Source organism: Oncorhynchus gorbuscha, linkage group LG17, assembly GCF_021184085.1.
Source record: "Oncorhynchus gorbuscha isolate QuinsamMale2020 ecotype Even-year linkage group LG17, OgorEven_v1.0, whole genome shotgun sequence".
Taxonomy (NCBI): domain Eukaryota; kingdom Metazoa; phylum Chordata; class Actinopteri; order Salmoniformes; family Salmonidae; genus Oncorhynchus; species Oncorhynchus gorbuscha.
In genome coordinates, this window is record NC_060189.1 from 38,362,122 (window position 1) to 38,386,698 (window position 24,577).

A 24,577-nucleotide genomic window follows, 5' to 3' on the forward strand; every position below is an offset into this window, starting at 1 on the left:
CCTCAGCGTGGGAGCCTCTTGTTTTAATTTCTGCCTGTAGGCAGGGATCAGCAAAATGGAGTCGTGGTCAGCTTTTCCGAAAGGGGGCGGGGCAGGGCCTTATATGCGTCGCGGAAGTTAGAGTAACAATGATCCAAGGTTTTACCACCCCTGGTTGCGCAATCGATATGCTGATAAAATTTAGGGAGTCTTGTTTTCAGATTGGCTTTGTTAAAATCCCCAGCTACAATGAATGCAGCCTCCGGATAAATGTTTTCCAGTTTGCAAAGAGTTAAATAAAGTTCGTTCAGAGCCATCGATGTGTCTGCTTGGGGGGGATATATACGGCTGTGATTATAATCGAAGAGAATTCTCTTGGAAGATAATGCGGTCTACATTTGATTGTGAGGAATTCTAAATCAGGTGAACAGAAGGATTTGAGTTCCTGTATGTTTCCTTCATCACACCATGTCCCGTTAGTCATGAGGCATACGCCCCCTCCACTCTTCTTACCAGATAGATGTTTGTTTCTGTCGGCGCGATGCGTGGAGAAACCCGTTGGCTGTACCGCCCTGGATAGCGTTTTCCCAGTAAGCCATGTCTCCGTAAAGCAGAGAACGTTGCAGTCTCTGATGTCCCTCTGGAATGCCACCCTTGCTCGGATTTCATCAACCTTGTTGTCGAGAGACTGGACATTGGCAAGAAGAATACTGGGAAGTGGTGCGCGATGTGCCCTTTTTCGGAGTCTGACCAGAACACCGCCGCGTTTCCCTCTTTTTCGGAGTCGTTTCCTTGGGTCGCTGCATGCGATCCATTCCGTTGTCCTGTTTGTAAGGCAGAACACAGGATCCGCGTCGCGGAAAACATATTCTTGGTCGTACTGATGGTGAGTTGACGCTGATCTTATATTCAGCAAACTGGATGCAGGTTATCACAGTGCCATCCGTTTTGTCACTAAAGCACCTTATGCCACCCACCACTGCGACTTGTATGCTCTAGTCGGCTGGCCCTCGCTACATATTCATCGCCAGACCCACTGGCTCCAGGTCATCTACAAGTCCATGCTAGGTAAAGCTCCGCCTTATCTCAGTTCACCTGTGACTGGAACGAATTGCAAAAATCACTGAAGTTGGAGACTTTTATCTCCCTCACCAACTTCAAACATCTGCTATCTGAGCAGCTAACCAATCGCTGCAGCTGTACATAGTCTATCGGTAAATAGCCCAGCCATTTTTACCTACCTCATCCCCATACTGTTTTTATTTATTTACTTTTCTGCTCTTTTGCACACCAATATCTCTACCTGTACATGACCATCTGATCATTTATCACTCCAGTGTTAATCTGCAAAATTGTAATTATTCGCCTACCTCCTCATGCCTTTTGCACACAATGTATATAGACTCCCCTTTTTTTCTACTGTGTTATTGACTTGTTAATTGTTTACTCCATGTGTAACTCTGTGTTGTCTGTTCACACTGCTATGCTTTGTCTTGGCCAGGTCGCAGTTGCAAATGAGAACCTGTTCTCAACTAGCCTACCTGGTTAAATAAAGGTAAAATAAAAAATAAAAATAAAAAATAAAAAACTCTCAGCCTTGGCAATGTGCGCTCCCTCTCTCTCTCTTTCTCCCTTGCTCGCTCCCTCTCTTTCTCTCTCTCCCTCTTTTTCACAGCTGAGTGCTCAAAGCCGTCACCCAGCCCCAGCCCCTGGCCCAGACCAGAGCAGCTAGGCTCTTTGTGTCTTTATGGTTGCTGGCTGGTTGCTGGCGCTGGAGCGCTGGGAAATGGCCCCCTTATTATAGCGACATGCCCTATACACACACAGACGGACACAATAACAGACACACAGCCACACCTACACGTAAACTTAGACACACACAGAGACACTCCACATACACTATCAGGCAGAGACATGCAGACACAGAAAAAAAGTGACACACACACACAGAAGTAAAAGCAGGCTCCTGCTCTTGCTCTGAAAAAGAGCTTCAGTCTCAACAAAACACCAGTCTCAACGTCAACAGCGAAGAGGTGACTCCGGGATGAAGGCCTTCTCTAGGCAGAGTTGCAAATAAATGTTTTTTTCTCAGACTGGCCAATAAAAAGAAAAGATTAAAAGGGGCAAAAGAACACAAACACTGGACAGAGGAACTCTGCCTAGAAGGCCAGCATCCCGGAGTCACCCCTTCACTGTTGACATTGAGACTGGTGTTTTGCGGGTACTATTTAATGAAGCTGCCAGTCGAGGACTTGTGAGGCATCTGTTTCTCAAACTAGACACTCTAATGTACTTGTCCCCTTACTCAGTTGTGCACCGGGGCCTCCCCACTCCTCTTTCTATTCTGGTTAGAGCCCGTTTGCGCTGTTCTGTGAAGGGAGTAGTACACAGATCTTCAGTTCCTTGGCAATTTCTCGCATGGAATAGCCTTCTTTTTCAGAACAAGAATAGACTGATGAGTTTCTGAAGAAAGTTATTTGTTTCTAGCCATTTTGAGCCTGTAATCGAACCCACAAATGCTGATGCTCCAGATACTCAACTAGTCTAAAGAAGGCCCCTTTTATTGCTTCTTTAATTAGAACAACAGTTTCCAGCTGTGCTAACATACTTGCAAAAGGGTTTTCTAATGATCAATTTGCCTTTTAAAATGATAAACTTGGATTAGCTAACACAATGTTCCATTGGAACTCAGGAGTGATGGTTGCTGATAATGGGCCTCTGTACGCCTATGTAAATTTCCATTTAAAAAATCTGCTGTTTCCAGCAACAATTGTCATTTACAACATTAACCATGTCTACACTGTATTTCAGATCAATTTTATGTTATTTTAAATGGACAAAAAAAAAAGTTTTTCTTTCAAAAACAAGGACATCTCTAAATGACCCCAAACTTTTGAACGGTAGTGTACATGACATGTACATCTCCCCTGTGATGAGAACAGTCATTTCTGTAGTCAATGTGAGCCAATGTGAGAAAATGCCCACGTCATGAAAGGCTAGTTAAATAAAACACACCAAAAACATCTGAAAATCCAACTGCCCACTGGAAATATTAATAACCGTGGCCATCCATAACTGTTGATCTAATTTTCCAGGTACATTATCCAAAACGCTGCACTGGTTTCTCTTAGGAATAACAGAGCCTGGGCCAAATAGAAAGGTGCACGTATCGTCAGATCTGAGGGCTCTACAGAGAGACTTACTATGGCACGCTGCATCCGGACCCACTCGGATACCTCAGTCTGTTGGAGTGTGTGTGCTGCTGTGAATGTCTACCATTGTGCGCTGGTGGTGATTTATAGCATGTGTGTGGCTGTGCGCCTAGAATTCCTAACCAGACCGTTCGTTTGTTTTTCCGTCCCCACAAATGTGTGGACAGCACAGTGCTGAATGACGGGAATGACACCTAACGTCTAGGCAATGAGAGACAGGCCTACATGGAAAAGAATGATCCCTACTTTCTCTCTCTCACTCTCTGTCACAGCACTGTGTCTGATTCAGATTCCTACGACACAAAAGGTTACACTTCTTGGATACTAACAAGTGCCGCGCCGGAGAGGAGTCCGGGGGAGTGTGGACTCGGCTGGTTGAAACATTGCCTGTTCGGGACTGTCTGGGGACAATCTGTCAAAAGGCTTGTATAATCAGGCCCTATTCTCCAGGGAATCTGTCTGTTAGCCCACCAACATGTGTCAACTCAAGATGTCTTCCATTCAATGAAAGCCTCCACCAGTCCACAGGCAAATATGGACACTGCCTTCCAAGAGCCATGTGTTCAGGAGCCCCTGACATTTGAACTCAGGGGTGGAAATAGAGGAATTTACGATTATGTTGTTTCTTCTCCCACGACACCGTACTGTGAAATAACGCTGTAAAGCCAGAGCATGGGTTTAGTAAGTCAGTCAAGTGTTGAGGTCAGGTTCTGTACTGGGAAAAATGCAGGATGCTGAGCCGAAGCTTTTTTTCCCCCTGAAAGAGCAGCGTTAAGAGTCAGCTCTGGTGAGGTGTTTTCTATTATAGACACAGTACAACACAGAAGTTTACATTTCTTTGAAGGCCTTGATGGGGTCTGTCCTTAGAACAGCAGTCACCTGGAAGGTCCCCATTCTAGTATGGTAAGGGGTGGGGGGAGTGTTATTAAAATATTACCTTTATTTGACTGAGAACACATTATTTTCTACAGCAGCAACCTGGGGAATAGTTACAGGGGAGATGAGAGGGGATGAAGCTGGGGATGATTAGGTGGCCATGATGATATGGGCCAGATTGGGACTGTATCGGGGTTAACACCCACAGAGAGTCCAACTCTAACCTTAATCCATAGACTTGCACTAGTTTACGTGAACACAATGTTCTCAGTGGTTTTGTTTTGGTTTTCCCTCTCTGTCTCAGAAGGTAAGAGCACAATGAATAGGATACATACTGTATACATGGATGATGTCACATCCCAAGTAACGCAGGTGAATGCAGAGCGGTGTCATTATTTCAGCTCTCTGGCTGCACTGCCATTAAAGATGAGGTCATTCTCTGTGAGGAAACACGGCCAGACTGACTGACATGAGGGATGCATCCAAAATGGCACACTATTCCCTATATAGTGCACTATTTTTCCTCTGTAGAAAGTAGTGCACTATGTAGGGAATAATGTGTCATTTGGGACACTGCCAAGGACCGGTACCTCTTGTCTGACTGGCATGTTGAACACAAGCTTACTGTGAATGTTGACGTGTCAATGTGTACAGTGTGACAAGCAATTCTCTATGCACTCTATCTTCCCTAATCTTATCTAGGCTATTGTTAGTTTCGAAGGCGGACCAAACATTACTACATATTGCTGCTGTTGCCGTTGATACTAATTTCTATTGTTAGGATGGATCGGATTTAACTCAGTATCGAGGGGAAACTGAAGCAACACTGTCTGGAGAAGCAGAGAAAATCATATGATTGCAATCTAATAATCCTAAATTATCATATAACGAAATGGGATATAGTAAGCTGTCAACCAGATGTACATATTCTATTCTATAACCCCTTTCCCTCTCTTTTGTCTCAGTGTGGTGGGACTGGCTCTAGACAAGATCCCAGACTCAGTGGGAGCAATGGGGTAGCTCTCCTTTGCTTGCCATGCAAAGAGTGGGGGGAGCAAATCTGAGACTCCTCAATCATATGGTAGAGAAAGCCTTTAACTGGGATGTGAATGATCTGATTAACATTGCAACAGCGTCCCAAACGGCACACTCTTCCATACATAACGCACTACTTTTCACCGGGGCCCGTAGGTTTCTAGTCAAAAGTAGTGCACTATGCAGGAAATAGGGTGCCATTTGGTACGCGGTCATAATGTTACTCTTTCATGCTATCGCAGAGAGTTGAACAGAGAAGGGACAACCCTGTAGGACTGAACAAATATCATTAGGAGGCAATTAAACTCAGTGTTTTTGTTGAACACAGATCTGTACATGCTAGATGTGTATAATGACACTGACACAGATCTGTATATACTAGCTGTGTGCTGATGAAGGCACTTCTTCTAGTTGGTGTCTCTTTGCAGTGTAAATTCACCTACTGTTCATGTGATTATCCACTCATTTAAAGGAACAAACAGTAGATGTGTGAGCTGAGAGTCAACCAAACTCTGCATCAGCATTCTGGATGTAAACATATCAAAATAATCTGCAGATATTCCGTAGGGAAGTGTGCAAAAACAAGTGTAAGAGACGAAGGCTGGGATTCAATCCGATCGCGCTTTGTCGGCGATGCAGCTTTGTTCCCTCATTCATGGTAAATGCTGCATATGATTGCTAAACTGGGAATTAACTCTAAATGATGAATTGTCGACAAAATTGCGATCGGATTGAATCCCGGCCTAAGAGAAAAGTATCTGATCCAATACTGACATCCTTTTTCAGCAACATAACTCCCTTCACTGACCATTGGAGTGTGTACAATAGATACACCAACAACAACACCACCACCAACAAGGTACACCATATGACAAACAGTCCCATTCCTCCATCTGAGAGTAATTACCACTAATAAACAAAACAAAGTCTGATTGGGGGCAATTCTGTGGGCAGCTAGCGCCTCTCCAGAGTTCTGCCTCACTGCCAGCCAATTAGAGGCTGTGAAGACAAGGAGGAAAAACACGGGGAGGAGGGGGTACAGGAATCTTCCTCCCTGGTTAACAGAATGTCTCCAGATGTCCTGGGGTGCGTCTCAAACCAAATGGCACCCTATTCCCTATATAGTGCACTGCATATGGACAGAGCCCTATGGGGGCATAGGGTGAATAGGGTGCCATGTCGGAAGAAGCCATGGTTGACTGCCTGCCTGGCACCACCTCCTACGCACCTCAGAACAGTCGGAAGGAACAGAAAGTGCAGAATCCTTTTGAAAGCAGGCGAGAAAGATTGAATAAATGTGCTGGATAAATCTACAGAAAGAAGGATGAAATTAAATACGCTGGACGGATGGGTGCTGGGTTCACCCTCCCTCAATGTATCCCTGCTGTTGATTCATGTTGCTTTGCATTAAGATGAGGTCCCCTCTGGGCAAAAACGGCTTGAATCAACCTTGTTTCCACATAATTTCAAAAACAAAATTTCAATATGATGACGTTGAAACAACATGGAAAACTGATTGGATTTGCAAAAAAGTCATCAACATAAAGGGGATTTCGTATTTGCTTTTCACCCAACTTTCACCCTAAATCCAATGAGACTGTGAAATATTTTACAGATTTCAAATGTAAAACCAAAACGATGAACTGACGTCTGTGCCCAGTGGGTTGGCTTGGATTCATCAAATTACCGCCGTTGCGTTCTACACTGTGTAGAGTAACAATACAACTGTGCTACACAAAGTGGAGCTCATCTTATATTAAAATATTAAAACATGATAGGGGATTCCCTAAAGACACTGCTGCTGGTGTCTTACTCTTAACCAAAGGGGTTGTATAACTAGAAGAGTTGCTCGGGTGTATAATATCAATTCTCTTTAGTTCACATTTTAGAGTGCCTTTCCTGGTTCTATATAGGCCTCACCATCCACGTCGAATTGAAAAATGACTTTGTCTTATTCTACATGTTTGGGATTAGCCAATATAAATTATAAATGCAGCGTATGTATTTTTCTGTAAGAAGATAATGGGATACAAATAACTATTCCCAACAGCGTATGATTACAATAGAAACAGTCCAGTGTCATAATAATTACCTCAGCTCACGCCTTAAAAGGGGGGGGGGGATCTCGGATTCGAAAAGCAACAAAGCGGTCACTCGAGTCAATGGCTATACAGCATTCATTTAAAAGTCCAAAAATTGATGCACTGTACCAATCCCGGATGGCGCCTTTAGAAGAAAGGAAGTGTTCATTTGTTGTCTGCACGCCTCCACTGGGGAAAATTAGCGAACAGAAAAGAAGAATAACATTTTGATTCTTTCCAAGCTTGACTCAACATGATTTGACAGGTAACCAATAGTTCAGACAGAGGTTTGTGAAATCAATTTCCTTATCTATCCTTCGAAAAGTGTTGTTACTCTCTCACACACACACACACTGTACACATGCATAGGCTACACACAAATAAAATCCAGGGATGTGATCTGGCAGGCCAGTTTCTGCATATACTGTGAATTAATGCTGCCTTTGCTTACATAACTGGCAGCCAGGAAATCAACATTTAGCCTACTTCATCTGAAGAATAACTTCATCTTCTGAACTACAATCACTAATACAGCAAACTAATGAGCAGTAAGTGTGGGATACATTCATTGTGATTCTTGGTGCAGATTCATTGTCACAGAGCCAAGATCAATCAGGTTATTTTTGGCCCTATAAACTCAGCCATTCACACCATTATAAAAGGAGAGAGGGGTGTAGTGATTCGATCACCAATTATTAGCTGGGTGAGACAGAGACCTGTGAACCTGAACTATACCCAAACTAAAAAAGTGTGTTCACTCCTTCCTTCACCTTATCTAGTATTTGCTTATGTTTCACAATCTCTCTTCATACCAGAAAGGCATGCGTTCTTCCTTGAGGTAGCTGGTCCAACATGGTTGAATAGCTGAAAGCATGGGTCCCACTACTTTTGAAGTACAGACCTGTAGCTTCTTAAACTCCATAGCCCAATAATTAATTCTAAGATCCCCCCCCCCCCTCCCATCCAACAGAACTACAGGTTTGCATGGCATTGTAAGGGAATTGCATTTACATTACTAAACATATTCTGTAGTTGAAGGTCATTCCTGAAAGGAAAGGAAGGGCCATTTATAATGTGGGTTTGTCGGTGTCTCAAAAGGCACCGTATTCCCCAATGTAGTACACATCTACTAGGGTGCCATTTGGGACACAACCTCTGTGCAAACCTTACCTAAACGCGAGTGCCGGGAATCCAACACGGACAATACCGGGAAACCAAAACACTCTCACGGAAGCATTTCCATATGCAAACAATTCCAGGATTTTGTATTCAATCTAAATGTGACTCCCATTTGGGTCTCAGCCAGTGTGTTTGTGAGGTCAAAGCTACACACCCCCAAAAAATGGTTCTAAATATTGTAGTACCAGGTAAGGGTTCTTTGGCTTGTTGTTACCATAGCGAAACCTTTTTTGGTGCTATATTGAACCCTTTTTTTGAAGGATCTGTAAAGAACCATGCTCATAAGGTTCTAAATTGTATCTGTATGGCACTATAAAGAACCCTTCCCTAAGGGTCTATAAAGAAACACCAAAAAAGAGTTCCACTATGGATACAACCCTTTTTGGAGCTATGTAAAACCCTTTATGTTTTTTTATAGAACCTATTCTGGTCAGCCATATTATATTGTAAAATTCCGTAGCTGTTATTATTGTGTTAATTGACTAGTTGAATCAGGTGTGGCAGCTCTGGAACAGCTGGGGGGTCCCTGAGGAGAGAGCCACTGACTGATTTAGTCAACCGTTCTCAATTGACACAAGCCCATACATGAGTCTTGCACAAGACTTACTACGTAATGGCATACCACAACACATTAGACAAACTGGAATAACACTCTCACTCACAGTTTCACAATAAGAGCTGTGCGCAAACCATTTGAATTATCACTTAATAGAGCAAAAAATGATTTTGTGAACTGTAAAGGACCATTGAAGAGCTCAAAGGGTACTTTGAGTCATTATGGTCCCACATAGAACCATCGCCCTTTACAAAGAACCCTTGAGGAACCCACATTTTTGGTGTGTAATTTGTTTGAAGTGCAGGTAGGTTCCTTTCACAGAGATCAGGGTTAAAAGTGTGGGCTCTACCTCTCCGTGCTTTGGGCGACGACAGAAAGACTTCCAAGGAGAACAGAGACAGAAAGACACGTAAATGGCAACAATGCGCTGATTGATTCTTCAAATTTTTTTGACAGTGGCATTATCTTGAAGAACAAGATGATTGTTCTCAAAGACGATTGAGTTAAAGAAAATGTTAGCCACACCGGCAATTGAATAGCTTGAGAAGATAAAGAAAATATGTACTGATGTCACAGGCTGCATCTTCCTCATTCCAAACAGACTAAATATCTAAACAAGATAAGTACAGTCACAAAGATACAAAAGACAAGCTTCCACTAAACTAGACCAAAAAGATACAAATCTAGTCCACATTTTGAACAAAAAACAACTATGCTTATTGTATGCACTGTGCTGTTTGCTCATATACAGATCAGTTAGTTACGGTGAATTTGGGTACCCTTTGCCATGATGACAGCTTTGCACATTCTTGGCATTATCTCAACCAGCTTCATGAGGTAGTCACCTGGAATGCATTTCAATTAACGGGTGTGCCTTCTTAAAAGTTCATTTGTGGAAATGCTTTCCTTCTTAATGCGCTTGAGCCAATCAGTTGTGTTGTGACAAGGTAGGGGTGCTATACAGAAGATAGCCCTATTTGGTAAAATAATCCATATTATGTCAAGAACAGCTCAAATGAGTAGAGAAACAGTAGTCCATCATTACTTTAACACATGAAGGTCGGTCAGTGACGTACTGGGCAGTAGACACTATCCTCTGTAGCGCCTTGCGGTCGGATGCCAAGCAGTTGCCATACCAGGCGGTGATGCAGCCAGTCAAGATGCTCTCACTGGTGCAGCTGTATAACTTTTTGAGTATCTGAGGGCCAATGCAAAATATTTGCCTCATCAGTAATTATGTAGTAATGACATTCATGTAACCTACATGAAAAGTGAAGTTCAAATCATGAATAACTTCGAGGGATCAGGTGGAAGGGGTCATCTTTGGGTTTTTTTAAAAGTGAAGGGGAAAAAAATGTGTTTTGTCTTCCCAAATATAGTGCTCTATAGATCAGTAATGCTTTAAAAGTGAAGTTCAAATCAGATCATATGCAACGAGAGCATAACTTGCTGAAAAGAAGAAGGAAGGAAAAAGAGCCTACTAACTCACTCACTAGCTAGGTTTCCATGCAATTAGCGACAGACTTTCATGCAAATATTTTTTTTAAATCAGCATAAAAACAATATGCGCATTTTCCCATCAGAGATGTGTTTCCATCCAATTGAATAGTTTGGGATAAAATATTGTGTGATGACGTAGTGTACATAAAAAATAAAATGGAATGGTTAATCCCCCCAAAATTACAAATACAAGTGAAATGGGTTTCCATTGCATTTTCAACTCTACGGATGGTTTTCTTACAAAAAATGTTGCGTTATATAGCGATACCACTCTGGTATTGGCATGTGTGCTGTAGCCAACAGCTCACAGATACAGTGCGGGTATAGCCTACATGATGATATTCTTTGTCGCGTCTACTCCCGCTCCTCCCCTCCGGCGTTCGAAGTCGCCAGTTTACTAACCACCGATCCTGGGAACCATCATTACTTGCACCTGGCATTTATCATTACACGCACCTGCGCTTCATCATTAGGCACACCTGGACTCTATTACCTCACTCATTACCACCCCTTTTTCTGGCACTCCCTTAGGTTATTTCCCCAGGCAGTATTGTTTCTGTTGTTCCATGTCTCGACGCTACTCCTACATTGTATCGTTCCATGTTACTTGTTATATTAATTAAACTTACCACCTGCGACTGCTTCTCGACTCCCAGCGTTAATGTTAAATTATTATAGAGCAATATTATTTTTATTTGTCAAACGGCAGACAAGCATCATGCCACCAGAATATGACCCTCGATATTTATTGCAAAGGAGCATCGAGCTCATCACCTGGCACTTTCACCACCCTGTGAAGTTCATCATAAATTATTGAATCTGTACCCTAATAAATTGCAAGCGTTCCTCACGAGTCGTAGTGGGAGGACCACTACGACTCGTCCCCACATGTACTTTAATCGCATAAAAAGGTTGGATAGAAACCTGGTTACTGATTACCTTCCCCTGACAGCTACAGGTCAACCTGAGAACAACAATCATTGCTTTTCATAAAAACAGAGCTGTAGGCAGAGAGAGCACGGCCCTGATTTGTCATCATCACTGCAATCCATGAGAGTTACTTATTCAAAGTTCTGTTGGACCGTTTCTTTCTTCAGCCCATTGGTAGAAACACCTGCATCTAATAAAACTGGCACTTATACAGACCTCAGACAAAGAGTAAACTCACCCCGTGTACGTCACTCTCTCTCTCCGCAGGTTTATTTGACAATATAACCGTTGACCTTTTCAAATGCGCCATGGTATTTTTAGAGTGGAAAATGGGCCTCCTACAAAAGGAGTGCTCTTTGAAGCATAAACCGTAACTTTAGACTTATCATCACTCAAGATAAGTTGACTTGGACCGACCATCATCCTGGAACTGTTGGTCTGACCCTAGCAATATCTCTGCTCATTAGAAAACCACCGCTATGAGGACAGTGTTGTCCACATTATACTTGCCTCTTCAAAGATACAGACACCATTCAGTTGAGTTTATTCACTATTCAGTTCACAATAACATTGTTCCCCTTCTTGCATGTCAAATGAGACTTTGCAATAGTGATGCAATCGTCCATATTTGATACACTCCACATTCACTGTCTGGCTGCTACAGTGACAGTATGCTACTGAACCTCTGTACTACACACACATGCGCTAGGGCCTGGACGATAACAGTATTGCAATATCTTTTCCATGGCATAAATGAAAACACAAAGCAGATCTAACTCTTTGGCCCTTTAAAACACCTTCTGTATGTAAAATATTGTGTGCTATAGTTGGAAAATGAATCACTGTGAATTCGCTTCGCGTTTTGTTTCCTTGCCACGATACTAACGAGTATCGCGATACTGTTATCAACCCAGCCCTAGATGCGCACACACACACACACATTACACACACACGCTTAGTACATGTCAGCAACAGCATGCTCCTGTATCCAAATATGACAGGGTTAACACGGCTTACATAATAGCTCTGCTGCGCAGGCTTCTAGCTCTCAGCTGCATATTTTTCAACACACTACACACACTTGGTACGTGTCAGGGAAGTCAGCCCCTCATGCATGCTACTCAGAGAAAGTGGTAAATAGACTAAATATAGACGTCAGAACTCAGAAGTCCACTGCTGTACATCTACGGCCTCCCGGAACCTCGCTACATCAGTGATGCTCTGGAGAACCGTGCAGTGAGGCAATCCTCGAATAACGAGCAGGTGGAGGAGGAGCAGAGGAGGATGAAAGTGGTTCTTTCTCCTGTGCTTACAAGAACTGCATTGTAAGAGAGAGAGAGAGAGTGCACATGACCTTAATTCTGATTTTCTTTTACCCACCGCGGATCCCACGGTTTTACATAGAGGCTCAGAGTGGATGGGAGCGAGAGACAGAGAAAAGGAGAGAAAGAGATGATGAGGAGGCGAAGGCAGCAGCAGAACTGTCTAAGCAAATGAATACTGCATGATAATGTCTGAATACTGTATGAACTTCACTCTGTACAGGCAGACAGGATAGGCTGCAATAATACAGAGCAATATCAAAATCCTCTGCACTAGAGGTCGACCGATTAATCGGAATGGCCGATTAATTAGGGCCGATTTCAAGTTTTCATAACAATCGGAAATCGATATTTTTGGACACCGATTTGGCTGATTAAAAAAAAATACATGTTTTATACACCTTTATTTAACTAGGCAAGTCAGTTAAGAACACATTCTTATTGTCAATGATGGCCTAGGAACGGTGGGTTAACTGCCTTGTTCAGGGGCAGAACGACAGATTTTTACCTTGTCAGCTCGAGGATTCAATCTTGCAACCTTACGGTTAACTAGTCCAACGCCCTAACCACCTGCCTCTCATTGCACTCCACGAGGAGCCTGCCTGTTACGCGAATTCAGTAAGAAGCCAAGGTAAGTTGCTAACTAGCATTAAACGTATCTTATAAAAAACAATCAATCAATCATAATCACTAGTTAACTACACATGGTTGGTGATATTACTAGTTCATCTAGCGTGTCCTGCGTTGCATATCATCGATGCGGTGCACATTCGCAACTGTCGTTGCTCCAACGTGTACCTAACCATAAACATCAATGCCTTTCTTAAAATCAATACACAAGTATATACTTTTAAACCTGCATATTTAGTTCATATTGCCTGCTAACATTAATTTCTTTGTGTCACTTCTCTTGCAACAGAGTCAGGGTATATGCAGCAGTTTGGGCCGCCTGGCTCGTGGCGAACTGTGTGAAGACTATTTCTTCCTAACAAAGACAGCAAACTTCGCCAAACGGGGGAAGATTTAACAAAAGCGCATTTGCGAAAAAAGCACAATCGTTGCATGACTGTACCTAACCATAAACAATCAATGCCTTTCTTAAAATCAATACACAGAAGTATATATTTTTTACCTGCATATTTAGCTAAAAGAAATCCAGGTTAGCAGGCAATATTAACCAGGTGAAATTGTGTCACTTCTCTTGTGTTCATTGCACGCAGAGTCAGGGTATATGCAACAGTTTGGGCAGCCTGGCTCGTTGTGAACTAATTTTCCTGAATTTTACGTAATTATGGCATAACATTGAAGGTTCTGCAATGTAACAGGAATATTTAGACTTATGGATGCCACCCGTTAAGATAAAATACGGAACGGTTCCGTATTTCACTGAAAGAATAAACGTCTTCTTTTCGAGATGATAGTTTCCGGATTCGGCCATATTAATGACCTTAGGCTCATATTTCTGTGTGTTATCATGTTATAAGTCTATGATTTGATAGAGCAGTCTGGCTGAGCGGTGGTAGGCAGCAGCAGGCTCGTAAGCATTCATTCAAACAGCAATTTTATGCGTTTTGACAGAAGCTCTTCGCAATGCTTCAAGCATTGAGCTGTTTATGACTTCAAGCCTATCAACTCCCGAGATTAGGCTGGTGTAACTGATGTGAAATGGCTAGCAAAGTTAGCGGGGTGCACCCTAATAGTGTTTCAAACGTCACTCGCTCTGAGACTTGCTAAATGACTTAAATGTAAATGTAAATGAGTAGTTGTTCCCCTTGCTCTGCATGGGTAACGCTGCTTCGAGGGTGGCTGTTGTCGATGTGTTCCTGGTTCGAGCCCAGGTAGGAGCAAGGAGAGGGACAGAAGACTCATGTTAAAAGGAACCACCAGCTTTCATATGTTCTCATGTTCTGAGCAAGGAACTTAAACGTTAGCTTTCTTACATGGCACATATTGCACTTTTACTTTCTTCTCCAACACTTTGTTTTTGCATTATTTAAACCAAATTGAACAGGTTTCAATATTTATTTGAGGCTAAATTGATTTTATTGATGTATTATATTAAGTTAAAGTAAGTGTTCATTCAGTATTGTTGTAATTGTAATTATTACAAATAAATATAAATAAAAAATTGTCCGATTAATTGCAATCTGCCTTTTTTGGTGCTCCAATAATCGGTATCAGCGTTGAAAAATCATAATCGGTCTACTATGCACTGATTTAATCTGAGTTGGTTCCCTTTTTACACTGCAATATAATGGCTCTGTCCAAGAGAAAACCAAGCTGAAGGTCAGTGATGGTCATGCACACAACGTACTGAAAGCAAATGGTACCCTATTCCATAGATAGTGCACTACTTTCGACCAGAGCCGTATGGGCCCCGGTCAAAAGTAGTGCATTATATCATGAATAGGGTTCCATTTGGAACACAACAAATAATGTAAGGTTTTACTGCTGTTAGGTTATCCAAACACTGCGATGGCTGGCGTGCATTGATAGTGAATACTCAGTGCGTTTCGTGTGTCTCACCAACGATTTCAATATAGTTGAATAAACATGGGGGGCTTCAGGGGGAGAATCAAAGGGACACTGAATTTGTTCTGAATCAAGAGGACATCTAAGCTCGTTTACTTGCCTTGCCTGAGTACCAACACAGAATTTAGGAGGAACAAAAATGAAAATAAGCCAGGGGGTGAGTGAAAGAGAAGAGACCATTGTCCTTTAGCCTCCACCCCCATCTCTCTCTCTATACCCTACCCTCCTCAAACTCATACCAGAATGTGAGGGAAGCAGCACTGTGTGTGCTCAGCCTTTCCCCCTTAGTCACTTTGTGTTGAAAAAGTGTTGAGATGTGGGGGACTCGACTGGCCTGGTGAGCATTCAAGAACATCACATTCAAACAAGTGTGAGTGTTTGAGGCAGTTCCTCGCCCCACACATCGTATGAAAATGTGTTCTGTCACTGGGCTTTAGAAGAAAAGCCATCTCGCTCTCTCTCTCTCTCTCCGAGTAGAAAGTCAAGTCCACCGCAGCAGTGACTGCAGACTTTCACTCTGGCTCAGCGGCTCTAGCTTGTTTGAGCGTTTTGTGAGGTACTGTATGGCATCAGCAGAAGGCTCCGTTCAGTGGAGGACTGTCATAAACTATTTCAACAGATGTCCAGTCCCTAAAGGTAGAGTGTACACACTGCTGTTGCCGGCTGGTCTCTCTACTTAGCAGCAGGTGTGTCCACGTACACAAAACAGACACACACATGCACCCCTGAGCCGTGCTAGTGACCTAAAGCTTAACTACTACGATCTTTGTCCAGCACAACATGTCCGATATTGATTAACTCTTTTATGCATCATTTATTCATGCTGAGCTCAGAGACACATCCCCCCCTCCATCCACTGTCTGCATCCCAAATGGCACCCTATTCCCTATATACTGTAGGCAGTTGAGATGTTTCAATAGTCATTCTTCTCTGTAAACTAGTGATGAGTGGAGTGTTTCAAATGAAAGATGCTTCAGGTCAGTACAGAGAACTACCCACCAGCTCAGAAAGAGGTCCATGAGCATCTCAATGAGCTGGGAGCCTCTCAGGGTCAAATCAAATCAAATTGTTTTTGTCACATGCTTCATAAACAGGTGTAGAATACCAGTGAAATGCTTACTAATGGGCCCTTCCCAACAATGCAGAGAGAAAGAAAACAAGAAATACCAGAAAAGTAAAATAATAATAAATAATGAATCTAAAAACATAATAATAAAAGTAATAATAAATACACAATGAGTAATGATAACTTGGCTATATACACGGGGTACCTGTACCGAGTCGATGTGCAGGAGTATGAGGTAATTGAGGTAGATACAGTTGACGTCGGAAGTTTACATACACCTTGGCCAAATACATATAAACTCAGTTTTTCACACCTCCTGACATTTAATCTTAGTTAAAATTCCCTGTCTTAGATCAGTTAGGATCACCACTTTAATTTAAGAATGCGAAATTGCAGAATAATAGTAGAGAGAGTGATTTATTTCAGCTCTTATTTCTTTCATCACATTCCCAGTGGGTCAGAAGTTTACAAACACTTAATTAGTATTTGGTAGCATTGCCTTGAAATTGTTTAACTTGGGACAAACGTTTTGGGTAGCCTTCCACAAGCTTCCCACAATAAGTTGGGTGAATTTTGGCCCATTCCTCCTGACAGGGCTGGTGTAACTGAGTCAGGTTTGTAGGCCTCCTTGCTCGCACACAGGTTTTCAGTTGTGCCCACAAATGTTCCATAGGACTGAGGTCAGGGCTTGAGATGGCCACTCCAATACCTTGGCTTTGTTGTCTTTAAGCCATTTTGCCACAACTTTGGAAGTATGCTTGGGGTCATTGTCCATTTGGAAGACCCATTTGCGACCAAGCTTTAACTTCCTGAATGATGTCTTGACATGTTGCTTCAATAGATCCACATAATTTCCCTTTCTCATGATGCCATCTACGTTGTAAAGTGCACCAGTCCCTCCTGCAGCAAAGCATCCCCACGACATGAGACTGACACCACTGTGCTTCACGGTTGAGATGGTGTTCTTCGGCTTGCAAGCCTCCCCAAACATAACGATGGTTATTATGGCCAAACAGTTCTATTTTTGTTTCATCAGACCAGAGGCCATTTCTCCAAAATTATGATCTTTGTCCTCATGTGCAGTTGCAAATCGTAGTCTGGCTTTTTGATGCCGGTTTTGGAGCAGTGGCTTCTTCCTTGCTGAGTGGCCTTTCAGGTTATGTTGATATTTTTCCAATTGACTCAAATGATGTCAATTAGCCTATCAGAAGATTCTAAAGCCATGACAATTTTTTCTCAAATTTTCCAAGCTGTTTAAAGGCACATTCAACTTAGTGTGTGTAAACTTCTGACCCACTGGAATTGTGATACAGTGCGTTATAAGTGAAATAATCTGTCTGTAAACAATTGTTTGAAAAATTACCTGTGTCATGCACAAAGTGGATGTCCGAACCAACTTGCCAAAACAAGAAATGTGTGTAGTGGTTGAAAAACAAGTTTTAATGACACCAACCTAAGTGTATGTAAACTTCTGACTTTAAATATATGTACATATAACTAGGAATAAAGTGACAGATAATGAACAGTAGGAGCAGCGTATGTGATGAATCAATAAAGTGACTTGGCTGGCCGGAGTCTTTGACAATTGTTAGTCTTTGACAACACTGCCTGGTATAGAGGTTCTGGATGGCAGGGACCTTGGCCCCAGTTATGTACTGGGCCATACGCACCACCCTCTGTAGTGCCTTGCGGTCGTATGCCAAGCAGTGTCCATTCCAAGCTGTGAAGCAGACAGTTAAGATGTTCTCAATGGTGCAGCTGTAGAACTTTTTGAGCCCATGCCAAATCTTTTCAGTCTCCTGAGGGGGAAGAGGCGTATCGTGCCCTCTTCATGACTGTGTTGGTGTGTGTGGACCATGGTAGATCCTTAGTGAATGAGTGAATGAGTGAGTGAGTGTGTGTGGGTGGGTTTGTGTGTGTGTGCTGTGTGGGAACGTACAGTTCTGAGATTTCAGCGCTCTAATGCAGTGACAGAAAGAGAGGGGAGACATTGCTCTTTTCTCTGATGGGTGAGAGAGTATTAGTAATGTAAGGCCCTTCAGAGCATTGTTTTAATGCAATGGGTTCTCCTCAGTATGTTTTCTTCCAACCACAAAGCCTCCAGGGCCAGCTAGTCATCAGATGGAAGTGTCAAACCAGTTCGTGTTATGAGAGGGAAGGAGAGAGGGAGGGAGAGAGAAAGTGGGGAAGATAAAACGACAGAGAGCTGGGGTGAGCAACCCCAGATGCTTGACAGAGCAGAACAGGAAAAGGTACCTCTCCTCGTGTACCATTTCACACTTCAAATGTCAAGAGCATGTCTTAGGTTCTTCTTCATGGATATGCATAGGCCTATAATGTGTGCATTACACACACACACACACACACACAAACAATCCAACACGTCTTACATATCTTATGCATTATCAGACCGTTTTACATTTATTTCATTGCACTACTAGGTGAACCACAGAGACATACATAATGTTTGTTGTAGTGGATGGCTCAATCTGGCTACAGTGAAAAGCATTTGGCAGGCTATAGCAGCCACAAAGTGTGTTTGAAGGCTCATATGTCCGTCTGGAGAAATGTGCGTGTGTGTGTGTGTGTGTGTGTGTGTGTGTGTGTGTGTGTGTGTGTGTGTGTGTGTGTGTGTGTGTGTGTGTGTGTGTGTGTGTGTGTGTGTGTGTGTGTGTGTGTGTGTGTGTGTGTGTGTGTGTGTGTGTGTGTGTGTGTGTGTGTGTGTGTGTGTGTGTGTGTGTGTGTGTGTGTGTGTGTGTGTGTGTGTGTATCCATTGCGGAGGCCTCAGTTAATGTGTGATCCGTCCTCTTGAGACTGAGACAAAGCTCTCATTCTCAACACTCATTAAATACATTTTTTCCACTTTGCTGCCCAATTCTTGTTTATTCACTGCACATAGCCTAGTCATTACATACTATGCTACCGTAGGGCAGGCTATAGGCTACCGACTCAGACTGACACCACAGGGAAACTGTCAGAAACAACAGGGCGAAGAGAAGTAACAATGTCACATGCAACAATGTGAGCAAGACAAAGGAGCTGATCATGGACGACAGGAAAAGGAGGGCTGAACACACCCCCATTCACATCGACGGGGCTGTAGTTCCTTGGTGTCCACATCACCAACAAACTATCATGGTGCAAACACAGTCCTGAAGAGGGCACAACAACACCTTTTCCCCCTCAGCAGACGGAAAAGATTTGGCATGGGTCCCCAGATCCTCAAAAAGTTCTACAGCTGCACCATCGAGAGCATCCTGACCGGTTGCATCACCGCCTGGTATGACAACTGCTCAGCATCAGACCGTAAGGCGCTACAGAGGGTAGTGCGTACGGCCATCACTGGGGCCAAGCTTCCTGCCATCTAGGACCTGTATACTAGGCAGTGTCAGAGGAAGGACTAAAAAATTGTCAAAGACTCCAGTCACCCAAGTCATATACTGTTCTCTCTGTTACCGCAAGATAAGCGGTACCGGAGCGCCAAGTCTAGGTCCAAAAGGCTCCTTAACAGCCTCTCCCCCGAAGCCATAAGAATGCTGAACAATGAATCAAATGGCCACCCGGACTACTTACATTGACCAACCGCCCCCACCCCCACCCCCGTTTGCTTTTTGCTACTACTTGCTGTTTATTATCTATCTATAGCCACTTTACCCCTACCTACATGTACAAATGACCTAGACTAAACTAAACTAAACTAAGCCTCGGTATTGTTATTTTTGTGTTACTTTTTTTATTTCATTTTTTACTTTATTTTATTTTGTAAATATTTTCTTAACTCTATTTCTTGAACTACATAGTGGTTCAGTAAGGTCTTAAGTAAGCATTTCAAGGTAATGTCTACACCTGTTGTATTCGGCGCATGTGACAAAAACAATTTGATTTGACGTGCAACGTTGTAGCTCTAGAAGTTTTACAGACACGCAGCTGTGAATTAGCAATCAAATATTGTCTGCCCCCTCATTGAAAGTGTATTGTCTGCTATAAAAGAAAACATGGTCTCCCTGTCTTTGAGATTTCTAGTGGTGCATAGCCGTCTTCAGTTTATCACCATTGTCACGTTTTCTCCCTTTCATTTTCAGATTCCTACACGTCGCGAACTGATTTGATGAAATTAGAAGAGAGATCTGAGATCAACCATAGCCGCGGACGGAGTGAGGTAAAATACAAACCCCAAAAAGTTAAAACTTCAGCCGTCTGTGCATGGCACCGGTAGAATGTTTACAAACCATTTTTTACAACCATGAAAGGTATTCGGATGAGGTTGACTTAATATGGGTCCCCCGATTCAATCTAAACAACCAATGCGAAGCATTAACATAAAGCCTAATGAACGCAGTGGTTCCATTCTATTTCACATGGTAGCCACCGTTGCCCCACATACCTTGAAGATTCTGCACTCGGATGTCGCTGATCTGTCCGATAAATTCCTCCCGTTCGAACCAGTCCTTATACTCCCACTCGTGTCCAGCCATCAGGACGGTACCCTGGGGAAAGTTGCAGACTGGACTTCGATATATATATTTTAAAAAACAGACTAAGCTACATCCAGTCTCGTGTGATCTGGAGGCGATTGAGATGGCAACCCTATTTATCCCCCTTCGTTCTACCCTTGTCTAGCTGGCTATTGTGGCGGTCGCCGGACGCTGAGCCACGAGTGGGGTAGGCTATAGCATAGAGAAGGTCTAATCTACTCTAATGCTATTCCGTAGATACGGTTTCTGGCGAAGGATCATTGTTTTCGTTTTGAGTTTCCCCCTGGTGACGTAGAAAGCACCCACATAGCACTACGGCGCAAAGCGAGGACGCGGAAAATGGCACAGATGACCAAACTACAAGGAAAGAGGAAGGGAATTATTAACAGCACCTGGATAATATTTTCGAGGTGGGCTGTTGTATCTTACAGTATATACCCACCATCCCGCCACTGTATAGTCGAGGAAAGGAGAGCCAGTCTCAGCTCAGAAAGAGAGAGAGAAAATGACTGATATGGTTCTCAGAATGGCTATGAATAGGACCATAGACCGTTTCCGCTATAAACATAATTGCATTATGTTAGAATTGCACGGCGCGTTAGTATGATTCCCTGCCCGAGATAATAATAAACATTTTATTCTGCCGGTAGACTACGTTTATGTTACAAAAAAACTGATGGACCACAGTTATATAGCGCATCAGCGCTAAACGAGCATGGGCGCCACCCGTATGGTACTGCATTATATCCTGTACTCAATGACTCTCTCATGCAAACAACTACTTCTCATTTTCATTTCACTCGCCATCAAGGAAAATGTAAAGTAGAACCTGCTATTCACACATCAACATTTGTCCAGAGGAGAGAGAGAGAGAGTTCCAGGGGGCAGTATAAAGGAGATGCCCAACAGGTGTAAGGAATGTTGACCAATTAAGTAGCCCTTGAGCCTACTACTGTAGCCCATACAAACTAGTACAGGAACACATGTAGGCCTACTGTAGCCTATGTCGGTGGCTTGCAAGTGCAATACATTACAGGACGTATTGACTGTACCACTGTTGGTTTAATCTGCATGCCCCCTTTGATCAAGCTATGAGGAAAATAGAAATATGAAGCCACGTGAGGAGCTTATGAACATTCTGAAATGTAAAAAATAACCTTTATCCCACCTTGAGGGGAGGAAAGAGTCCACTACATTCAGTGGTCATTTGGACCAAAGACTCACCCTATTTCCTACATAGTGCACTACTTTTGCAAGAACTCAGAATGCTTTGGTACAAAAAAAAGTATAGCACTTTGTAGGAAATGGGGTGCCATTTGGGACGTCCCCAGGTCTCTGTGGGTAGCTGGCCCATATAACCTGGCTCCTGTGTAGGGCCACGTCATTAGAATGGCCTTATGATGTGTGCTCTGTATGCTAGCAGGCGTTATTAAAGTTACAAACAGTGATTAAAGCCCTGGTAATTATAAGGTTCAATCAGGATTATGCACTGTAAGATATTCTAAAATTGCAGGTCTCGTCTCTATGTCCAGTCCATAGGAACTTCAAGCATAGAGGAAACCATAGGCCTACTTTGTAATAAAATGTAGATGGAAGTCAACTTGTGACAATGGTTAACGACAAAAAGAGCAAAATATTTAAAGAAACCCATGAAAGCCATTCTTGTATGACTGATATGAACTTGCATGCCATTTTCAGCTCTTTCTAAACCCTCTGTCAAAACGTTACACATGCCTTCAGTTGAGACGTACCACTAACACTTGCATTGACACCTGCGTTCACCTGAATTATTAAGTACAACCAACACCTGTTAGTATAATGTTTTACGTTATTTGAGATCTGTATCTAACAACCCCCTAAATGGCTAGTGTGCAGTGTTCATAGTGGGTGTTTTCTTACAGTAAGGATGATTGACATCTATGGTGTAAATACAACAAGTAAACCTATTAGAAAATATGAAACTGCTGGAGCAAATATACAACGTTGCTACTAGGGTTGCAAGCATATTTAGTATTTTTTACATTTTATAACCAGGATACATACAGCTCAAGATGTATGCTTAGATATCCAGAAAAAAAAGCCATCCTCACATATTTGGTGCCCCCTCAGAGTTTTGGGATGCATGACGCCCCTGCGCACGTATGCACGCGCACACACACAAACACACACACACACGCACGCATGTACACACACACACGTACACGCACACACAGTTTACACACACTGAACAATACTATACCTTGCAGGTGGTTCATCTATTTTAGATTAAAAGCCCTTACATGAAGATGAGCTCAGCAGAGTCCTGCTAACATCCCTCTCCCACAGGGAGCATGGACATATTCTATTATATTCTATTATCCGGTAGCCTCTGGAACTGCCGATCTGCGGCCAACAAGGCAGAGTTCATCTCAGCCTATGCCTCCCTCCAGTCCCTCGACTTCTTGGCACTGACAGAAACATGGATCACCACAGATAACACTGCTACTCCTACTGCTCTCTCTTCGTCCGCCCACGTGTTCTCGCACACCCCGAGAGCTTCTGGTCAGCGGGGTGGTGGCATCGGGATCCTTATCTCTCCCAAGTGGTCATTCCCTCTTTCTCCCCTTACCCATCTGTCTATCGCCTCCTTTGAATTTCATGCTGTCACAGTTACCAGCCCTTTCAAGCTTAACATCCTTATCATTTATCGCCCTCCAGGTTCCCTCGGAGAGTTCATCAATGAGCTTGATGCCTTGATAAGCCCCTTTCCTGAGGACGGCTCACCTCTCACAGTTCTGGGCTACTTTAACCTCCCCACGTCTACCTTTGACTCATTCCTCTCTGCCTCCTTCTTTCCACTCTACTCACAAGGCAGGCAATACGCTCGACCTCATCTTTACTAGATGCTGTTCTTCCACTAACCTCATTGCAACTCCCCTCCAAGTCTCCGACCACTACCTTGTATCCTTTTCCCTCTCGCTCTCATCCAACACTTCCCACACTGCCCCTACTCGGATGGTATCGCGCCGTCCCAACCTTCGCTCTCTCTCCCCCGTTACTCTCTACTCTTCCATCCTATCATCTCTTCCCTCTGCTCAAACCTTCTCCAACCTATCTCCTGATTCTGCCTCCTCAACCCTCCTCTCCTCCCTTTCTGCATCCTTTGACTCTCTAAGTCCCCTATCTTCCAGGCCGGCTCGGTCCTCCCCTCCCGCTCCGTGGCTTGACGACTCATTGCGAGCTCACAGAACAGGGCTCCGGGCAGCCGAGCGGAAATGGAGGAAAACTCGCCTCCCTGCGGACCTGGCATCCTTTCACTCCCTCCTCTCTACATTTTCCTCCTCTGTCTCTGCTGCTAAAGCCACTTTCTACCACTCTAAATTCCAAGCATCTGCCTCTAACCCTAGGAAGCTCTTTGCCACCTTCTCCTCCCTCCTGAATCCTCCTCCCCCTCCCCCTCCTCCCTCTCTGTAGATGACTTCGTCAACCATTTTGAAAAGAAGGTCGACGACATCCGATCCTCATTTGCTAAGTCAAACGACACCGCTGGTTCTGCTCACACTGCCCTACCCTGTGCTCTGACCTCTTTCTCCCTCTCTCTCCAGATGAAATCTCGCGTCTTGTGACGGCCGGCCGCCCAACAACCTGCCCGCTCGACCCTATCCCCTCCTCTCTTCTCCAGACCATTTCCGGAGACCTTCTCCCTTACCTCACCTCGCTCATCAACTTATCCCTGACCGCTGGCTACGTCCCTTCCGTCTTCAAGAGAGCGAGAGTTGCACCCCTTCTGAAAAAACCTACACTCGATCCCTCCGATGTTAACAACTACAGACCAGTATCCCTTCTTTCTTTTC

At 43.4% G+C, this 24,577-nt stretch overlaps 1 protein-coding gene across 1 annotated transcript in view; it reads right to left on the minus strand.

Moving 5' to 3' along the window:
- Positions 1 to 21,185, minus strand: part of LOC124001775 (calmin-like) — a 48,251-nt gene extending 27,066 nt beyond the window's left edge. The window contains exon 1 of the mRNA XM_046308825.1: positions 20,654 to 21,185. Within this exon, the coding sequence (XP_046164781.1) occupies positions 20,654 to 20,744 (91 nt within the window). The 5' untranslated portion in view covers positions 20,745 to 21,185. The remainder of the gene's footprint in view (positions 1 to 20,653) is intronic.
- Between the last annotated feature and the right edge of the window lie 3,392 nt (positions 21,186 to 24,577).